This window comes from Conger conger, chromosome 17 (genome assembly GCF_963514075.1).
Source record: "Conger conger chromosome 17, fConCon1.1, whole genome shotgun sequence".
Classification (NCBI taxonomy): domain Eukaryota; kingdom Metazoa; phylum Chordata; class Actinopteri; order Anguilliformes; family Congridae; genus Conger; species Conger conger.
The window spans coordinates 36,972,658-36,987,106 of NC_083776.1; the positions used below are offsets into that span (position 1 = coordinate 36,972,658).

Here is a 14,449-nt window from a genome sequence, read left to right on the forward strand (position 1 = left end):
CAGCACATACACATACGCACACACACGCGCACGCGCACGCGCATATGGGTCAATGAGATGAATCCATTTGAGTTCCGAAACACATTGACGATACTATTTTTTTTTCATTAAAAATCCATGAAAAAGCTGTATTCCAAAGCATGCACGCATGACTCCGCTATATTTCGCCAAACCAACAAAACCATTTCCACAATACTATATTGGTGAATTCGCTTTATAATGAGCACATTTTCACAGGCATTTTTGATTGTCAAATTAGAGTGTGAGTAAGACGCTTTCAAGGCAACAGCTTCTACTGAAAGGTAACCATTTATTTCACTCCACTACAAAAATTATTGTAATTTGTGAACTATGATACAGGCTCAAAATATACATAATATACAATATGAAAAATGGGTATGGTACAATCAGTTTACAGTGTAAATAGAATCCTATCAAACACAGAGAAATCATTTAAAGAGCCAGGAAGGCGAGCATTCAGAAACATTTGCTCCTTTTACAATAACATATGTTGAGAAACTATTTAGAGATCTTAGTCATCGCTCCAATAATACTGATGCTAAATTGTGATTTGTTGGGAGTCTGGAGTAATCTGTTGTTAATATTTGCAACCACCTGAAGCAAAGAAAGATTCTGTTTCTGCTGACTGACTGGCGACTACATTCAAAACCTGCATTTATAGCTTTTCCATTGACAATAAGCTGAAGAGATTTTTCAAGAGCAAAAACTCTCAACTTCAGTTAAATATTTCTCCAAGAAATTTAACATTTTACTTAAACCCAAGATGCATTTTTGAACAATTAACTGATACATCTGTACTATAGTGTTCATTATCATACATCAAAGTCATTTTAGTGCAAAAGATTTAAGGCCGACAATTGCAGTATTGCTTACATTTTTGCAGGAATTAATATTGATAAGATTTACGCAGTAATCAAGGATTTAAAAGCTTATCAAAATATAAATAATTTAAATGTTGTGCCAATAGGGAATGGTAGGTACAGCACATGTATTTGTGTTGGGAGTAATTGTAGACAGAATGTGACAGGCTTTTTTGGCTTTGAAGCAGAAAACATCAGACATTAAAATGATCATAAGACCTCTTACTGCATCTATTTGGAACCAACTCAACTCTCCTAAAGCCCAGCAAATGGCATCAGTGACGCGCTTCTCTAACAGAGTGCAAGTGCAAACAACTGAAATGGTCAAATATCTCTATTACAGGAAGTTCGTTTAGTACAGTCAAACCACTACAGTCCGCCAGCTTAACTATTATTTTAACCATCAAACCGAATGATGTCTCCACAGCGTCTTTGATGGGGTGAGGAAGACGCTGTGTCTTATGTGACGCTCCTGCGTCTCTCAGCCAATGAAACGGCCCTTTATTTAAAGTGCAGTGAGGCTGCCAGGAGAGCAACCAGACAGAGCCACAATCAGCCATTTCACATCACCTCACCTCCACAGAACAGCCAGCCTACTGCTGCTTCAACCCCTGCAGAATCCCAATGTAAACGAGCTGTGTGTGTCTGTGTCTGTGTCTGTGTCTGTGTCCAGAGCAGTGTGTCCGTTGGACTTGCGTCAATCAGCCCTGATCCAGGAGGGCCACAGAGTCTTCTGGGCTTTGTAGTTTCCTTTGGTTGTTTTTTAGTTTCCTTTCAATCAGCACACAGTTTAGGCCTTAGAAACAAGGTGATCGCCAATTTCTGACTTAAATTAAGCACTTAAGGGCAGGAACAAATCAGAAAGCAACAAACATAGTGGCCCTCCAGGATTTGAGTTTGAGATCCCTACTCTAGAGTATCCTAAGGTGTAGTGTCCCTTAGCAATACTGCCCCTGGGTTTATTTTCAAAGATGGATATTTCCCCAAGAGACAGCAGCTCAGAAACACAGAGGAGATAAATAACTTTCAGGGGCGGGGTCATGCCAGGAGGGGCGTGGTCATGCCGGGAGGGGCGAGAATCATGTCAGGAGGGGCGGGATCATGCCGGGAGGGGCAGGGTTGCAATGAGATGAGCGGGGTCACAATGGGAGGGGCGGGGTCACTCTGAATGAAAGCTTGCTTACAGAAGGCACGTTAAATGGGGCTTGGGGAGGGGCCAGGTGACTGGGGGGAGACAGAGGACACCATATTATTTGGTATAACAGCCCAGGAACTGAAAATCAGGCTTTCATTAGGTCACCCACCAAGTTTCCATCACAGACCCATGTACCTACACATCATCTAGAGTTCCAAAGAGAGTTCCAGGAGCTGTGGGGCTCGTGTCAGTGCTATGGTCAGTGTGGGTCTGTGTCCCTCATACTCCCTGTCAGTGCTGCAGTCAGTGTGGGTCTGTGTCCCTCATACTCCCTGTCAGTGCTGCAGTCAGTGTAGGTCTGCGTCTCTCATACTCCCTGTCAGTGCTGCAGTCAGTGCGGGTCTGTGTCCCTCATACTCCCTGTCAGTGCTGCGGTCAGTGTGGGTCTGTGTCCCTCATACTCCCTGTCAGTGCTGCGGTCAGTGTGGGTCTGTGTCCCTCATACTCCCTGTCTGTGCTGCGGTCAGTGTAGGTCTGCGTCCCTCATACTACGTCAGTGCTGCGGTCAGTGTAGGTCTGTGTCTCTCATACTCCCTGTCAGTGCTGCGATCAGTGTAGGTCTGTGTCTCTCATACTACGTCAGTGCTGCGGTCAGTGTAGGTCTGTGTCTCTCATACTCCCTGTCAGTGCTGCGATCAGTGTAGGTCTGTGTCTCTCATACTCCCTGTCAGTGCTGGAGGTCAGTGTGGGTCTGTGTCTCTCATACTCCCTGTCAGTGCTGGAGGTCAGTGTGGGTCTGTCTCTCTCATACTCCCTGTCAGTGCTGGAGGTCAGTGTGGGTCTGTGTCTCTCATACTCCCTGTCAGTGCTGGAGGTCAGTGTGGGTCTGTGTCTCTCATACTCCCTGTCAGTGCTGGAGGTCAGTGTGGATATGCGTCTCTCATACTCCTGGCCAGTACTGTGGGTCTGTGTCTCATGTCCTGGAGGAGAAGTTGATGCTGGAGAGCATTTTCTGGATCTTCTCCTCATTCTTCAGGATGTTGGACTTGACGGCGCAGATCTTGTCCTGCTGGTCTTTAATGAGCTGCTCCAGCTCCACCAATTCAGCCTTCAGGGGCTCCACTGCAGCATCCGTTACCCTGCCAAAACACCAGCACCATCATGACCATCAACACCACCATCAACACCAGCACCATCACCATCACCATAATCATCACCACCACCACCACCACCATCATCACCATAATCATCATCATCACCACCACCATCATCATCATCATCATCATCATCATCATCACCACCACCACCACCACCACCATCATCATCATCATCATCATCATCATCACCACCATCATCATCATCATCATCGTCATCATCACCATCACCACCACCACCATCATCATCATCATGACCATCAACACCAGCACCACCATCACCATAATCATCATCACCATCATCATCATGACCATCAACACCACCACCACCACCACCACCATAATCATCATCATCATCATCATGACCATCAACACCAGCACCACCATCACCATAATCATCATCACCATCATGACCATCAACACCAGAACCACCATCATCATCATCACCACCACCATCATCATCATCATCATCATGACCATCAACACCACCACCATCATCATCATGACCATCACCACCACCATCTTCATCATCATGACCATCACCACCACTATCATCATCATCATGACCATCACCACCACCATCATCATCATCATCATGACCATCAACACCAGCACCACCATCACCATAATCATCATCACCATCACCACCACCACCATCATCATCATCATCATGACCATCACCACCACCACCATCATCATCATCATCATCATGACCATCAACACCAGCACCACCATCACCATAATCATCATCACCATCATGAGTGGCGTGTACCTCTGCTCCTGCAGCAGAGCCTGTGCGTGCTCCTGGTTCTCGCGTCTCCAGGTCTGCAGCTCGTTCTGCATGGAGTCCATGTCCTCCTGGATGTAGTCCATGATCTTCCCCAGGGGCAACGCGCTGCGGCACACCGTCTGGATGGAGGAGCGCAGCCGGTCCATCTCCCGCGACACCAGCTCCCTCTCCTTCCGCTGAGCCGCCTCCGACACCACAGAGCGGCCCTGCAGAGAGAGAGCAGCCTCTTACAGTACAGCCCTTCTGTACCACACCCCTGGGCATGGACAGCACTGAGTGAGCCACTTACACCATAAACAGAGCGGCCCCAGACCTGCCCCAGAGCGGCCCCAGAGCGACCCCTGACCTGCCCCAGACCTGCCCCAGACCTGCCCCAGAGCAACCCCAGAGCGACCCCAGACCTGCCCCAGAGCAGCACATATGCATAACAAGTATAAGACCCAAAAGAGTAACGTGTAGATGAAGGGAGCAGAGCAGTGTGGCTGCTCCCCCTCAGACTTCAATAACAAACTGTGCTTGTGCCGCCAATGCAGGCAGCGCCTGGGAATGCCACGCTCCAGAAACACACACACCCGCCATTCCCCGAAAGCTGCACAAACACATCAGGGTGATGTGGGCATTCGTACATATGACTTAGGAATGGAGAGGTTTGGGAGAAACCCTGTGGTCTTGTGGCTTCCCTTCAGGGCTGGCTTGCTGATTTGTGGGTATCAGGGAGGAGGTGACAAATGGGACACTGGACCTTCTGGGAAAGGTGGCTAACTGCTTACAGAAAGCTGAGCAGAATTTCTGAAACGCCACCTGTTCACTGCCATTACAGCGAGGCAGATTGAGCTATACACTGGCCGCCCACGGTGTGTCATACCACAAAAACAGGCCCAGAAAGTATAGGCTGGTCAGCACGCTACCTTACTGCACACACAGCACAGAGCTAGGCTAGCACGCTGCCTTACTGCACACACAGCACAGAGCTAGGCTAGCACGCTACCTTACTGCATACAGAGCACAGAGCAAGGCTAGCACGCTACCTTACTGCACACACAGCACAAAGCTAGGCTAGCACGCTACCTTACTGCATACAGAGCACAGAGCAAGGCTAGCACGCTACCTTACTGAATACAGAGCACAGCGCTAGGCTAGCACGCTACCTTACTGCATACAGAGCACAGAGCAAGGCTAGCACGCTACCTTACTGCATACAGAGCACAGAGCAAGGCTAACACGCTACCTCACTGACACTCAAACACAGTGCTATGCCCTGTACCCCACCCCTGGCCGCTGAGGGACTCACACATGCAGGATTCATATTGCAGACGGACATTAAAATGACACTATTCATTGCCAATAACACAATTTTTATTCTTCCCCCTCATCTTATGTAGATTTTTAACTATGCACAAAGCTTAACCCAGGATTACTGTTATCTACATCTTTTTCAATTTCACAATTTAGAGAACAAAAACATGAATATTTTTCAAATTAAATGCATTTCATGCAGGAGGAGAGGAGGGACAGAGGCTGAGACCAGTTTGGAGAGCACTGCAGAGAAAGGGAGCCCAGTTTGTGTGTGTGTGTGTGTGTGTGTGTGTGTGGAGCCCCGGAGAGGGAAACGTGGAATGGTTCAAGGAGAGTCGCTAATATGATTTCTGCATTGCACATTGTTAAATAAATTGTATTCATTTTAACCTGCATCCTTATTGACTCACACCAACAGTCCTAACAGACATTGATAACCTAGGATACCTGCACCCTGTAGTCACTCGCCTATATACGAGTGCCGTCACAAGATACGTAATTGTGTCATCGTAGGCTATACAGGCCAGGGGCTCGTCGGCGTCTGTACAGATGGATAATGAGCGCATAGAGCCTGTTAGGACAGAGTTAAACTTATCTTTTGGAGTCAGATAAACAAGAAAACATCAAATTAATCCTGTTCCAGTAGCGCCTGGTAAGACTACACGTTTCCTTCACCTCTCAGATACTTTCACTTTTTGTTGTATTTGAGGGGTTCCTACAAGAGCAAAGTATTAGTATAGTGTTCCTAATAAAATACTGTGGATATATTTATTCTGCAAGAGAAAAGACATGCACTGCGGACCCAGGCCAGAGCCCTGCTTTCGTCCCTGCTGGGAGTCAGAGACACAGCCGTGGGGTCAGAGGTCAGGGGTCAGAGGCTGTGCGTGGCGGTAGCGGCTTCCTGCGGAGCAGGATCCAGACGGACGAGGCTTCACTTGGCGGCGAGACGTGGGCTAGGCTGGGACAGGGGCCTGTGTTTATTTTCCAGCCTGTCCCGTGGAGGGCATTCTGCGTTCGGTCAGGTGACGGTTTATTTACGCCCGCTAGCCTTCTCCACGGCTAACTACAGCACATTACAGAGGAAGACCGAGGTGAAGGGGAAAACTCCTCTAAAGAAAACGCAGCTGTTATCGAGCTCCCAACTCATCCAAACAGAAACAGCCTTCCGAGAAATGGCTTGCAACAATATACAAGTGATCCGGGGGTCAGAGCAAAGGTCATCCCTAAACACACAGAAAATACTACAGTCTCTCACAGAGGGGCCTACAATGGTTACATCCTGGAGACCATACAACTGCTGCTCTTACACACACCATAGAGATCATACAACTGCTGCTCTAACACACACCATAGAGATCATACAACTGCTGCTCTTACGCACACCATAGAGACCATTCAACTGCTGCTCTAACACACACAAACACACACCATAGAGACCATTGAACTGCTGCTCTGTGGCTGGAGAGAGTCACAGCGCTCTGAGACAGAGGGGAGAGAGTCACAGCGCTCTGAGACAGAGGGAAGAGTCACAGAGACAGAGGGGGGAGAGTCACAGCACTCTTGAGACAGAGGGGAGAGTCACAGCTCTCTGAGACAGAGGGGAGAGAGTCACAGCGCTCTGAGACAGAGGGGAGAGAGTCACAGCTCTCTGAGACAGAGGGGAGAGAGTCACAGCTCTCTGAGACAGAGGTGAGAGAGTCACAGCTCTCTGAGACAGAGGGGAGAGTCACAGAGACAGAGGGGGGAGAGTCACAGCACTCTTGAGACAGAGGGGAGAGTCACAGCTCTCTGAGACAGAGGGGAGAGAGTCACAGCGCTCTGAGACAGAGGGGAGAGAGTCACAGCGCTCTGAGACAGAGGGGAGAGAGTCACAGCGCTCTGAGACAGAGGGGAGAGAGTCACAGCGCTCTGAGACAGAGGGGAGAGAGTCACAGCGCTCTGAGACAGAGGGGAGAGAGTCACAGCGCTCTGAGACAGAGGGGAGAGAGTCACAGCGCTCTGAGAAAGAGGGGAGAGAGTCACAGCTCTCTGAGACAGAGGGGAGAGAGTCACAGCGCTCTGAGACAGAGGGGAGAGAGTCACAGCGCTCTGAGACAGAGGTGAGAGAGTCACAGTTCTCTGAGACAGAGGGGAGAGTCACAGAGACAGAGGGGGGAGAGTCACAGCACTCTTGAGACAGAGGGGAGAGAGTCACAGACAGAGGGGAGAGAGTCACAGCACTCTGAGACAGAGGGGAGAGAGTCACAGAGACAGAGGGGAGAGAGTCACAGCTCTCTGAGACAGAGGGGAGAGTCACAGAGACAGAGGGGGGAGAGTCACAGCACTCTTGAGACAGAGGGGAGAGTCACAGCTCTCTGAGACAGAGGGGAGAGAGTCACAGCGCTCTGAGACAGAGGGGAGAGAGTCACAGCGCTCTGAGACAGAGGGGAGAGAGTCACAGCGCTCTGAGACAGAGGGGAGAGAGTCACAGCGCTCTGAGACAGAGGGGAGAGAGTCACAGCGCTCTGAGACAGAGGGGAGAGAGTCACAGCGCTCTGAGACAGAGGGGAGAGAGTCACAGCGCTCTGAGACAGAGGGGAGAGAGTCACAGCGCTCTGAGACAGAGGGGAGAGAGTCACAGCGCTCTGAGAAAGAGGGGAGAGAGTCACAGCTCTCTGAGACAGAGGGGAGAGAGTCACAGCGCTCTGAGACAGAGGGGAGAGAGTCACAGCGCTCTGAGACAGAGGTGAGAGAGTCACAGTTCTCTGAGACAGAGGGGAGAGTCACAGAGACAGAGGGGGGAGAGTCACAGCACTCTTGAGACAGAGGGGAGAGAGTCACAGACAGAGGGGAGAGAGTCACAGCACTCTGAGACAGAGGGGAGAGAGTCACAGAGACAGAGGGGAGAGAGTCACAGCACTCTGAGAAAGAGGGAAGAGAGTCACAGAGACAGAGGGGAGAGAGTCACAGCGCTCTGAGACAGAGGGGAGAGAGTCACATCACTCTGAGACAGAGGGGAGAGAGTCACAGCGCTCTGAGACAGAGGGGAGAGAGTCACAGCGCTCTGAGACAGAGGGGAGAGAGTCACAGCGCTCTGAGACAGAGGGGAGAGAGTCACAGCGCTCTGAGACAGAGGGGAGAGAGTCACAGCGCTCTGAGACAGAGGGGGGAGAGTCACAGCGCTCTGAGACAGAGGGGAGAGAGTCACAGCGCTCTGAGACAGAGGGGAGAGAGTCACAGCGCTCTGAGACAGAGGGGAGAGAGTCACAGCGCTCTGAGACAGAGGGAAGAGAGTCACAGCGCTCTGAGACAGAGGGGAGAGAGTCACAGCGCTCTGAGACAGAGGGGAGAGAGTCACAGCGCTCTGAGACAGAGGGGAGAGAGTCACAGCACTCTGAGACAGAGGGGAGAGAGTCACAGACAGACGGGAGAGAGTCACAGCGCTCTGAGACAGAGGGGAGAGAGTCACAGACAGACGGGAGAGAGTCACAGCACTCTGGCGGGATGGGATGAGAGTCACAGTACTATGGCGGGATGGGGTGAGGGTTTGGGATTTCTGCATGAACGATGCTGGAACAGCGTTTGTCAGAGAGAGACTGGTGCGGGACAGCTGGGCGGACCACCCAAAGCCCTCGCATACCGCCAACCCACTGACCACAGCAGTGCAAACTGAGGCACTAACCAAACACAGAGCGCAGACCCATGCAGGGAAACACACTCAGAGACAGAAGAGCTAACAAAGCTAACCTACTGTTAAAATGGAGGAAATGCCCAGAGACAGAAGCAGTTCTGTATCAGGGCAGGGTTATCTGCCATTGCGTGCAGAATAAGGACAACTTGCAGTGAAGAACAGAACAGCTCGCAGTGAAGAACAGAACAGCTCACAGTGAAGAACAGAACAGCTCACAGTGAAGAACAGCTCGCAGTGAAGAACAGAACAGCTCACAGTGAAGAACAGAACAGCTCACAGTGAAGAACAGAACAGCTCGCAGTGAAGAACAGAACAGCTCGCAGTGAAGAACAGAACAGCTCGCAGTGAAGAACAGAACAGCTCGCAGTGAAGAACAGCTCACAGTGAAGAACAGAACAGCTCGCAGTGAAGAACAGAACAGCTCACAGTGAAGAACAGCTCAGTGAAGAACAGAACAGTTTGCAGTGAAGAACAGCTCACAGTGAAGAACAGAACAGCTCGCAGTGAAGAACAGAACAGCTCGCAGTGAAGAACAGAACAGCTCACAGTGAAGAACAGAACAGCTCGCAGTTAAGAACAGAACAGCTCGCAGTGAAGAACAGAACAGCTCTCAGTGAAGAACAGCTCGCAGTGGCTGAGCCAGAGAAAAGCATGTCACAGGGGCCTCCACATCAACCTTCTACAGAAGAGATTTCCACAGAAATTAGTGAGAAAGATATAATGAGAAATGCCTTTGGAGCCATTTCAGTCTGGCAGGGCGAAATGAGGAACAGATTGGGTATGTTGATCATAACTCCATTTCTGTTGATAAAAAGGTATGCACTCGCAAGACCACGGCCGTCACGCCACGGAACAAAGCACCAGCTGATAAAACACCAAAATACATAAACAAAATTAAGCCATTTTAAAACGTGGCAGCTTTGTGCTTTTGTGGCTCAGGAATGTGTCTCTGGCTGATGTGGCAAGCGCGATGAGGAGGAACAAGTCTCAGTGCAGCGGGGCTGTGTGTGGTTTCTGCAGTCCAGAGAGGGGGGTCACATCTCTGTCGGCAGACCCACCATTACACTTATACGCCCCATTACCAAAGCCGCTTTGCTTAGCCAACAGACTGCATGCCTTTGGCTCGCCCTAGACTTTTAAACACCAAATACATGAAAACACACATCCCTCAGGTATTACATTTCCAAGAAGAAAGCTGAGCGCAGTGAGTGTGGGCAGTTGTGAAAGGCCAGGTCTGATTCTCTGTCTGAATGCGCTTATACTGGCACAACAGTGCCATCTAGTGACGAGCAGAGAACAACATGGGCTGAGGTGTTTCAGTGTGGTTGCACAGTACCTGTTCTTTCGACTTTGGTGAGGACGGTGAAGTTTCATAGTTCTTCTTGGTCTCCAGAATCTTTTTTACCAGCCCACCTGGAAAATTAGCACAAAATGGCCGATACATTTTTTAAGGCTAATAAAATTGCTAGCCTTCCAAATAGAAGATTTTGGCCACAGCTACAATTAGACTGCCAATGCTTTCAAATTCAGTAAATAAAAAAAAAATAAAAAAAAACTGAATGATGTTAAATGGCAGTAGGGGAGAGTGTATTTTGGCCACTGGAGAGACTCTTACCATGCTTCTCCTCCCCGTGCAGCTCCGCTGTGCTCTCCTGGGGAGAGAGGGGCCATTACTGCAGGTTAGGCACCTTCCCATGAGCCTCTCTGCTTCTCTGAGTGGCTGTAAAACCACTGTAATGGCACGTTCCCATGAGCCTTTCTGCTTCTCTGAGTGGCTGTACCGCCACCGTAATTCTTAGTGCTGCAGTCCTGTGAGCATGCTACCTGCTAACTTAGCGCTGCAGTCCTGTGAGCATGCTACCTGCTAACTTAGCACTGCAGTCCTGTGAGCATGCTACCTGCTACCTTAGCACTGCAGTCCTGTGAGCATGCTACCTGCTACCTTAGCGCTACAGTCCTGTGAGCATGCTACCTGCTACCTTAGTGCTACAGTCCTGTGAGCATGCTACCTGCTACCTTAGCGCTACAGTCCTGTGAGCATGCCACCTGCTACCTTAGCGCTACAGTCCTGTGAGCATGCTACCTGCTACCTTAGTGCTACAGTCCTGTGAGCATGCCACCTGCTACCTTAGTGCTACAGTCGTGTGAGCATGCCACCTGCTGCCCTTGCCCAGACCCTTCCCCACTGCAACGGAAGTCCCACACTCACTGTCTCCAGTTCAGGCATGGGAGGGGGGCGGGCGTCCTCCACCACAAACTGCCCATCCTCCTCCTCATCCTCAGAGAGCCTCTTCCCATCTACGATCACCACGGAGGGCTTGGAGCTGCCCAGCCTGCAGGAACAGCACAACCCTGTGGACACAACTCAACACAACACAGCTTTCATGCGCGCACAACCCCTGTGAATAAAACTACAAACAATTACAGCTCTAATTCAGCAAGTGATTGAACTAATTATATAATCAAGATCAAATAATACACACGGCCCTTCATGGCACTCATGTGACAGTTTGAGTCGACTGCTGTAAAATATATTATGGTCAGTGTTGGATGTATAGGGTCCAGTGTGGTAGGTGGTATGGTTAGTGTTGGATGTATAGGGTCCAGTGTGGTAGGTGGTATGGTTAGTGTTGGATGTGTAGGGTCCAGTGTGGTAGGTGGTATGGTTAGTGTTGGATGTATAGGGTCCAGTGTGGTAGGTGGTATGGTTAGTGTTGGATGTATAGGGTCCAGTGTGGTAGGTGGTTTGGTTAGTGTTGGATGTGTAGGGTCCAGTGTGGTAGGTGGTATGGTTAGTGTTGGATGTATAGGGTCCAGTGTGTTGTGTTATGGTTAGTGTTGGATGTATAGGGTCCAGTGTGTTGTGTTATGGTTAGTGTTGGATGTATAGGGTCAAGTGTGTTGTAGGTGGTATGGTTAGTGTTGGATGTATAAGTTGCAGTGTGGAAGGTGGTTTGGTTAGTGTTGGATGTATAGGGTCCAGTGTGTTGTAGGTGGTATGGTTAGTGTTGGATGTGTAGGGTCCAGTGTGTTGTAGAAGGTGGTATGGTTAGTGTTGGATGTATAGGGTCCAGTGTGGTAGGTGGTTTGGTTAGTGTTGGATGTGTAGGGTCCAGTGTGGTAGGTGGTATGGTTAGTGTTGGATGTATAGGGTCCAGTGTGTTGTGTTATGGTTAGTGTTGGATGTATAGGGTCCAGTGTGTTGTGTTATGGTTAGTGTTGGATGTATAGGGTCAAGTGTGTTGTAGGTGGTATGGTTACTGTTGGATGTATAAGTTGCAGTGTGGAAGGTGGTTTGGTTAGTGTTGGATGTATAGGGTCCAGTGTGTTGTAGGTGTTATGGTTAGTGTTGGATGTATAGGGTCCAGTGTGTTGTAGGTGGTATGGTCAGTATTGGATGTATAGGGTCCAGTGTGTTGTGTTATGGTTAGTGCTGGATGTATAGGGTCCAGTGTGTTATGTTATGGTTAGTGTTGGTTGTATATGGTCCAGTGTGGTAGGTGGTATGGTTAATGTTGGATGTATAGGGTCCAGGGTGTTGTAGGTGTTATGGTTAGTATTGGATGAATAGTGTCCAGTGTGTTGAAGAAGGTGTTATGGAACGTGTTCGATATATAGGGTCCAGTGTGCTGTAGAAGGTGTTATGGCTAGTGTTGGATGTATAGGGTCCAGTGTGGTAGGTGGTTTGGTTAGTGTTGGATGTATAGGGTCCAGTGTGTTGTAGAAGGTGGTATGGTTAGTGTTGGATGTATAGGGTCCAGTGTGGTAGGTGGTTTGGTTAGTGTTGGATGTATAGGGTCCAGTGTGGTAGGTGGTTTGGTTAGTATTGGATGTACAGGGTCCAGTGTGTTGTAGGTGGTTTGGTTGGAGTTGGATATATAGGGTCCAGTGTGCTGTAGAAGGTGGTATGGTTAGTGTTGGATGTATAGGGTCCAGTGTGTTGTGTTATGGTTAGTGTTGGATGTATAGGGTCAAGTGTGTTGTAGGTGGTATGGTTAGTGTTGGATGTATAAGTTGCAGTGTGGAAGGTGGTTTGGTTAGTGTTGGATGTATAGGGTCCAGTGTGTTGTAGGTGGTATGGTTAGTGTTGGATGTGTAGGGTCCAGTGTGTTGTAGAAGGTGGTATGGTTAGTGTTGGATGTATAGGGTCCAGTGTGGTAGGTGGTTTGGTTAGTGTTGGATGTGTAGGGTCCAGTGTGGTAGGTGGTATGGTTAGTGTTGGATGTATAGGGTCCAGTGTGTTGTGTTATGGTTAGTGTTGGATGTATAGGGTCCAGTGTGTTGTGTTATGGTTAGTGTTGGATGTATAGGGTCAAGTGTGTTGTAGGTGGTATGGTTACTGTTGGATGTATAAGTTGCAGTGTGGAAGGTGGTTTGGTTAGTGTTGGATGTATAGGGTCCAGTGTGTTGTAGGTGTTATGGTTAGTGTTGGATGTATAGGGTCCAGTGTGTTGTAGGTGGTATGGTCAGTATTGGATGTATAGGGTCCAGTGTGTTGTGTTATGGTTAGTGCTGGATGTATAGGGTCCAGTGTGTTATGTTATGGTTAGTGTTGGTTGTATATGGTCCAGTGTGGTAGGTGGTATGGTTAATGTTGGATGTATAGGGTCCAGGGTGTTGTAGGTGTTATGGTTAGTATTGGATGAATAGTGTCCAGTGTGTTGAAGAAGGTGTTATGGAACGTGTTCGATATATAGGGTCCAGTGTGCTGTAGAAGGTGTTATGGCTAGTGTTGGATGTATAGGGTCCAGTGTGGTAGGTGGTTTGGTTAGTGTTGGATGTATAGGGTCCAGTGTGTTGTAGAAGGTGGTATGGTTAGTGTTGGATGTATAGGGTCCAGTGTGGTAGGTGGTTTGGTTAGTGTTGGATGTATAGGGTCCAGTGTGGTAGGTGGTTTGGTTAGTATTGGATGTACAGGGTCCAGTGTGTTGTAGGTGGTTTGGTTGGAGTTGGATATATAGGGTCCAGTGTGCTGTAGAAGGTGGTATGGTTAGTGTTGGATGTATAGGGTCCAGTGTGTTGTAGGCGGTTTGGTTAGTGTTGGATGTATAGGGTCCAGTGTGTTGTGTTATGGTTAGTGCTGGATGTATAGAGTCCAGTGTGTTGTAGGTGGTTTGGTTAGTGTTGGATGTATAGGGTCCAGTGTGGTAGGTGGTTTGGTTAGTGTTGGATGTATAGGGTCCAGTGTGTTGTGTTATGGTTAGTGTTGGATGTATAGGGTCAAGTGTGTTGTAGGTGGTATGGTTAGTGTTGGATGTATAAGTTGCAGTGTGGAAGGTGGTTTGGTTAGTGTTGGATGTATAGGGTCCAGTGTGTTGTAGGTGGTATGGTTAGTGTTGGATGTGTAGGGTCCAGTGTGTTGTAGAAGGTGGTATGGTTAGTGTTGGATGTATAGGGTCCAGTGTGGTAGGTGGTTTGGTTAGTGTTGGATGTGTAGGGTCCAGTGTGTTGTGTTATGGTTAGTGTTGGATGTATAGGGTCCAGTGTGTTGTGTTGTGGTTAGTGTTGGATGTATAGGGTCAA

The 14,449-nt window shown here is 49.0% G+C and overlaps 1 protein-coding gene across 1 annotated transcript in view; it reads right to left on the minus strand.

Moving 5' to 3' along the window:
• Window positions 1-290: 290 nt before the first annotated feature.
• The window catches only part of traf3ip1 (TNF receptor-associated factor 3 interacting protein 1), a 31,897-nt gene continuing 17,738 nt past the window's right edge, over window positions 291-14,449 (minus strand). Inside the window, exons 7-11 of the mRNA XM_061225764.1 lie at window positions 11,136-11,259; window positions 10,542-10,578; window positions 10,263-10,339; window positions 3,943-4,166; window positions 291-3,155 (exon numbers count right to left, since the gene is read on the minus strand). Of these exons, the coding sequence (XP_061081748.1) occupies window positions 2,990-3,155; window positions 3,943-4,166; window positions 10,263-10,339; window positions 10,542-10,578; window positions 11,136-11,259 (628 nt within the window). The 3' untranslated portion in view covers window positions 291-2,989. The remainder of the gene's footprint in view (window positions 3,156-3,942; window positions 4,167-10,262; window positions 10,340-10,541; window positions 10,579-11,135; window positions 11,260-14,449) is intronic.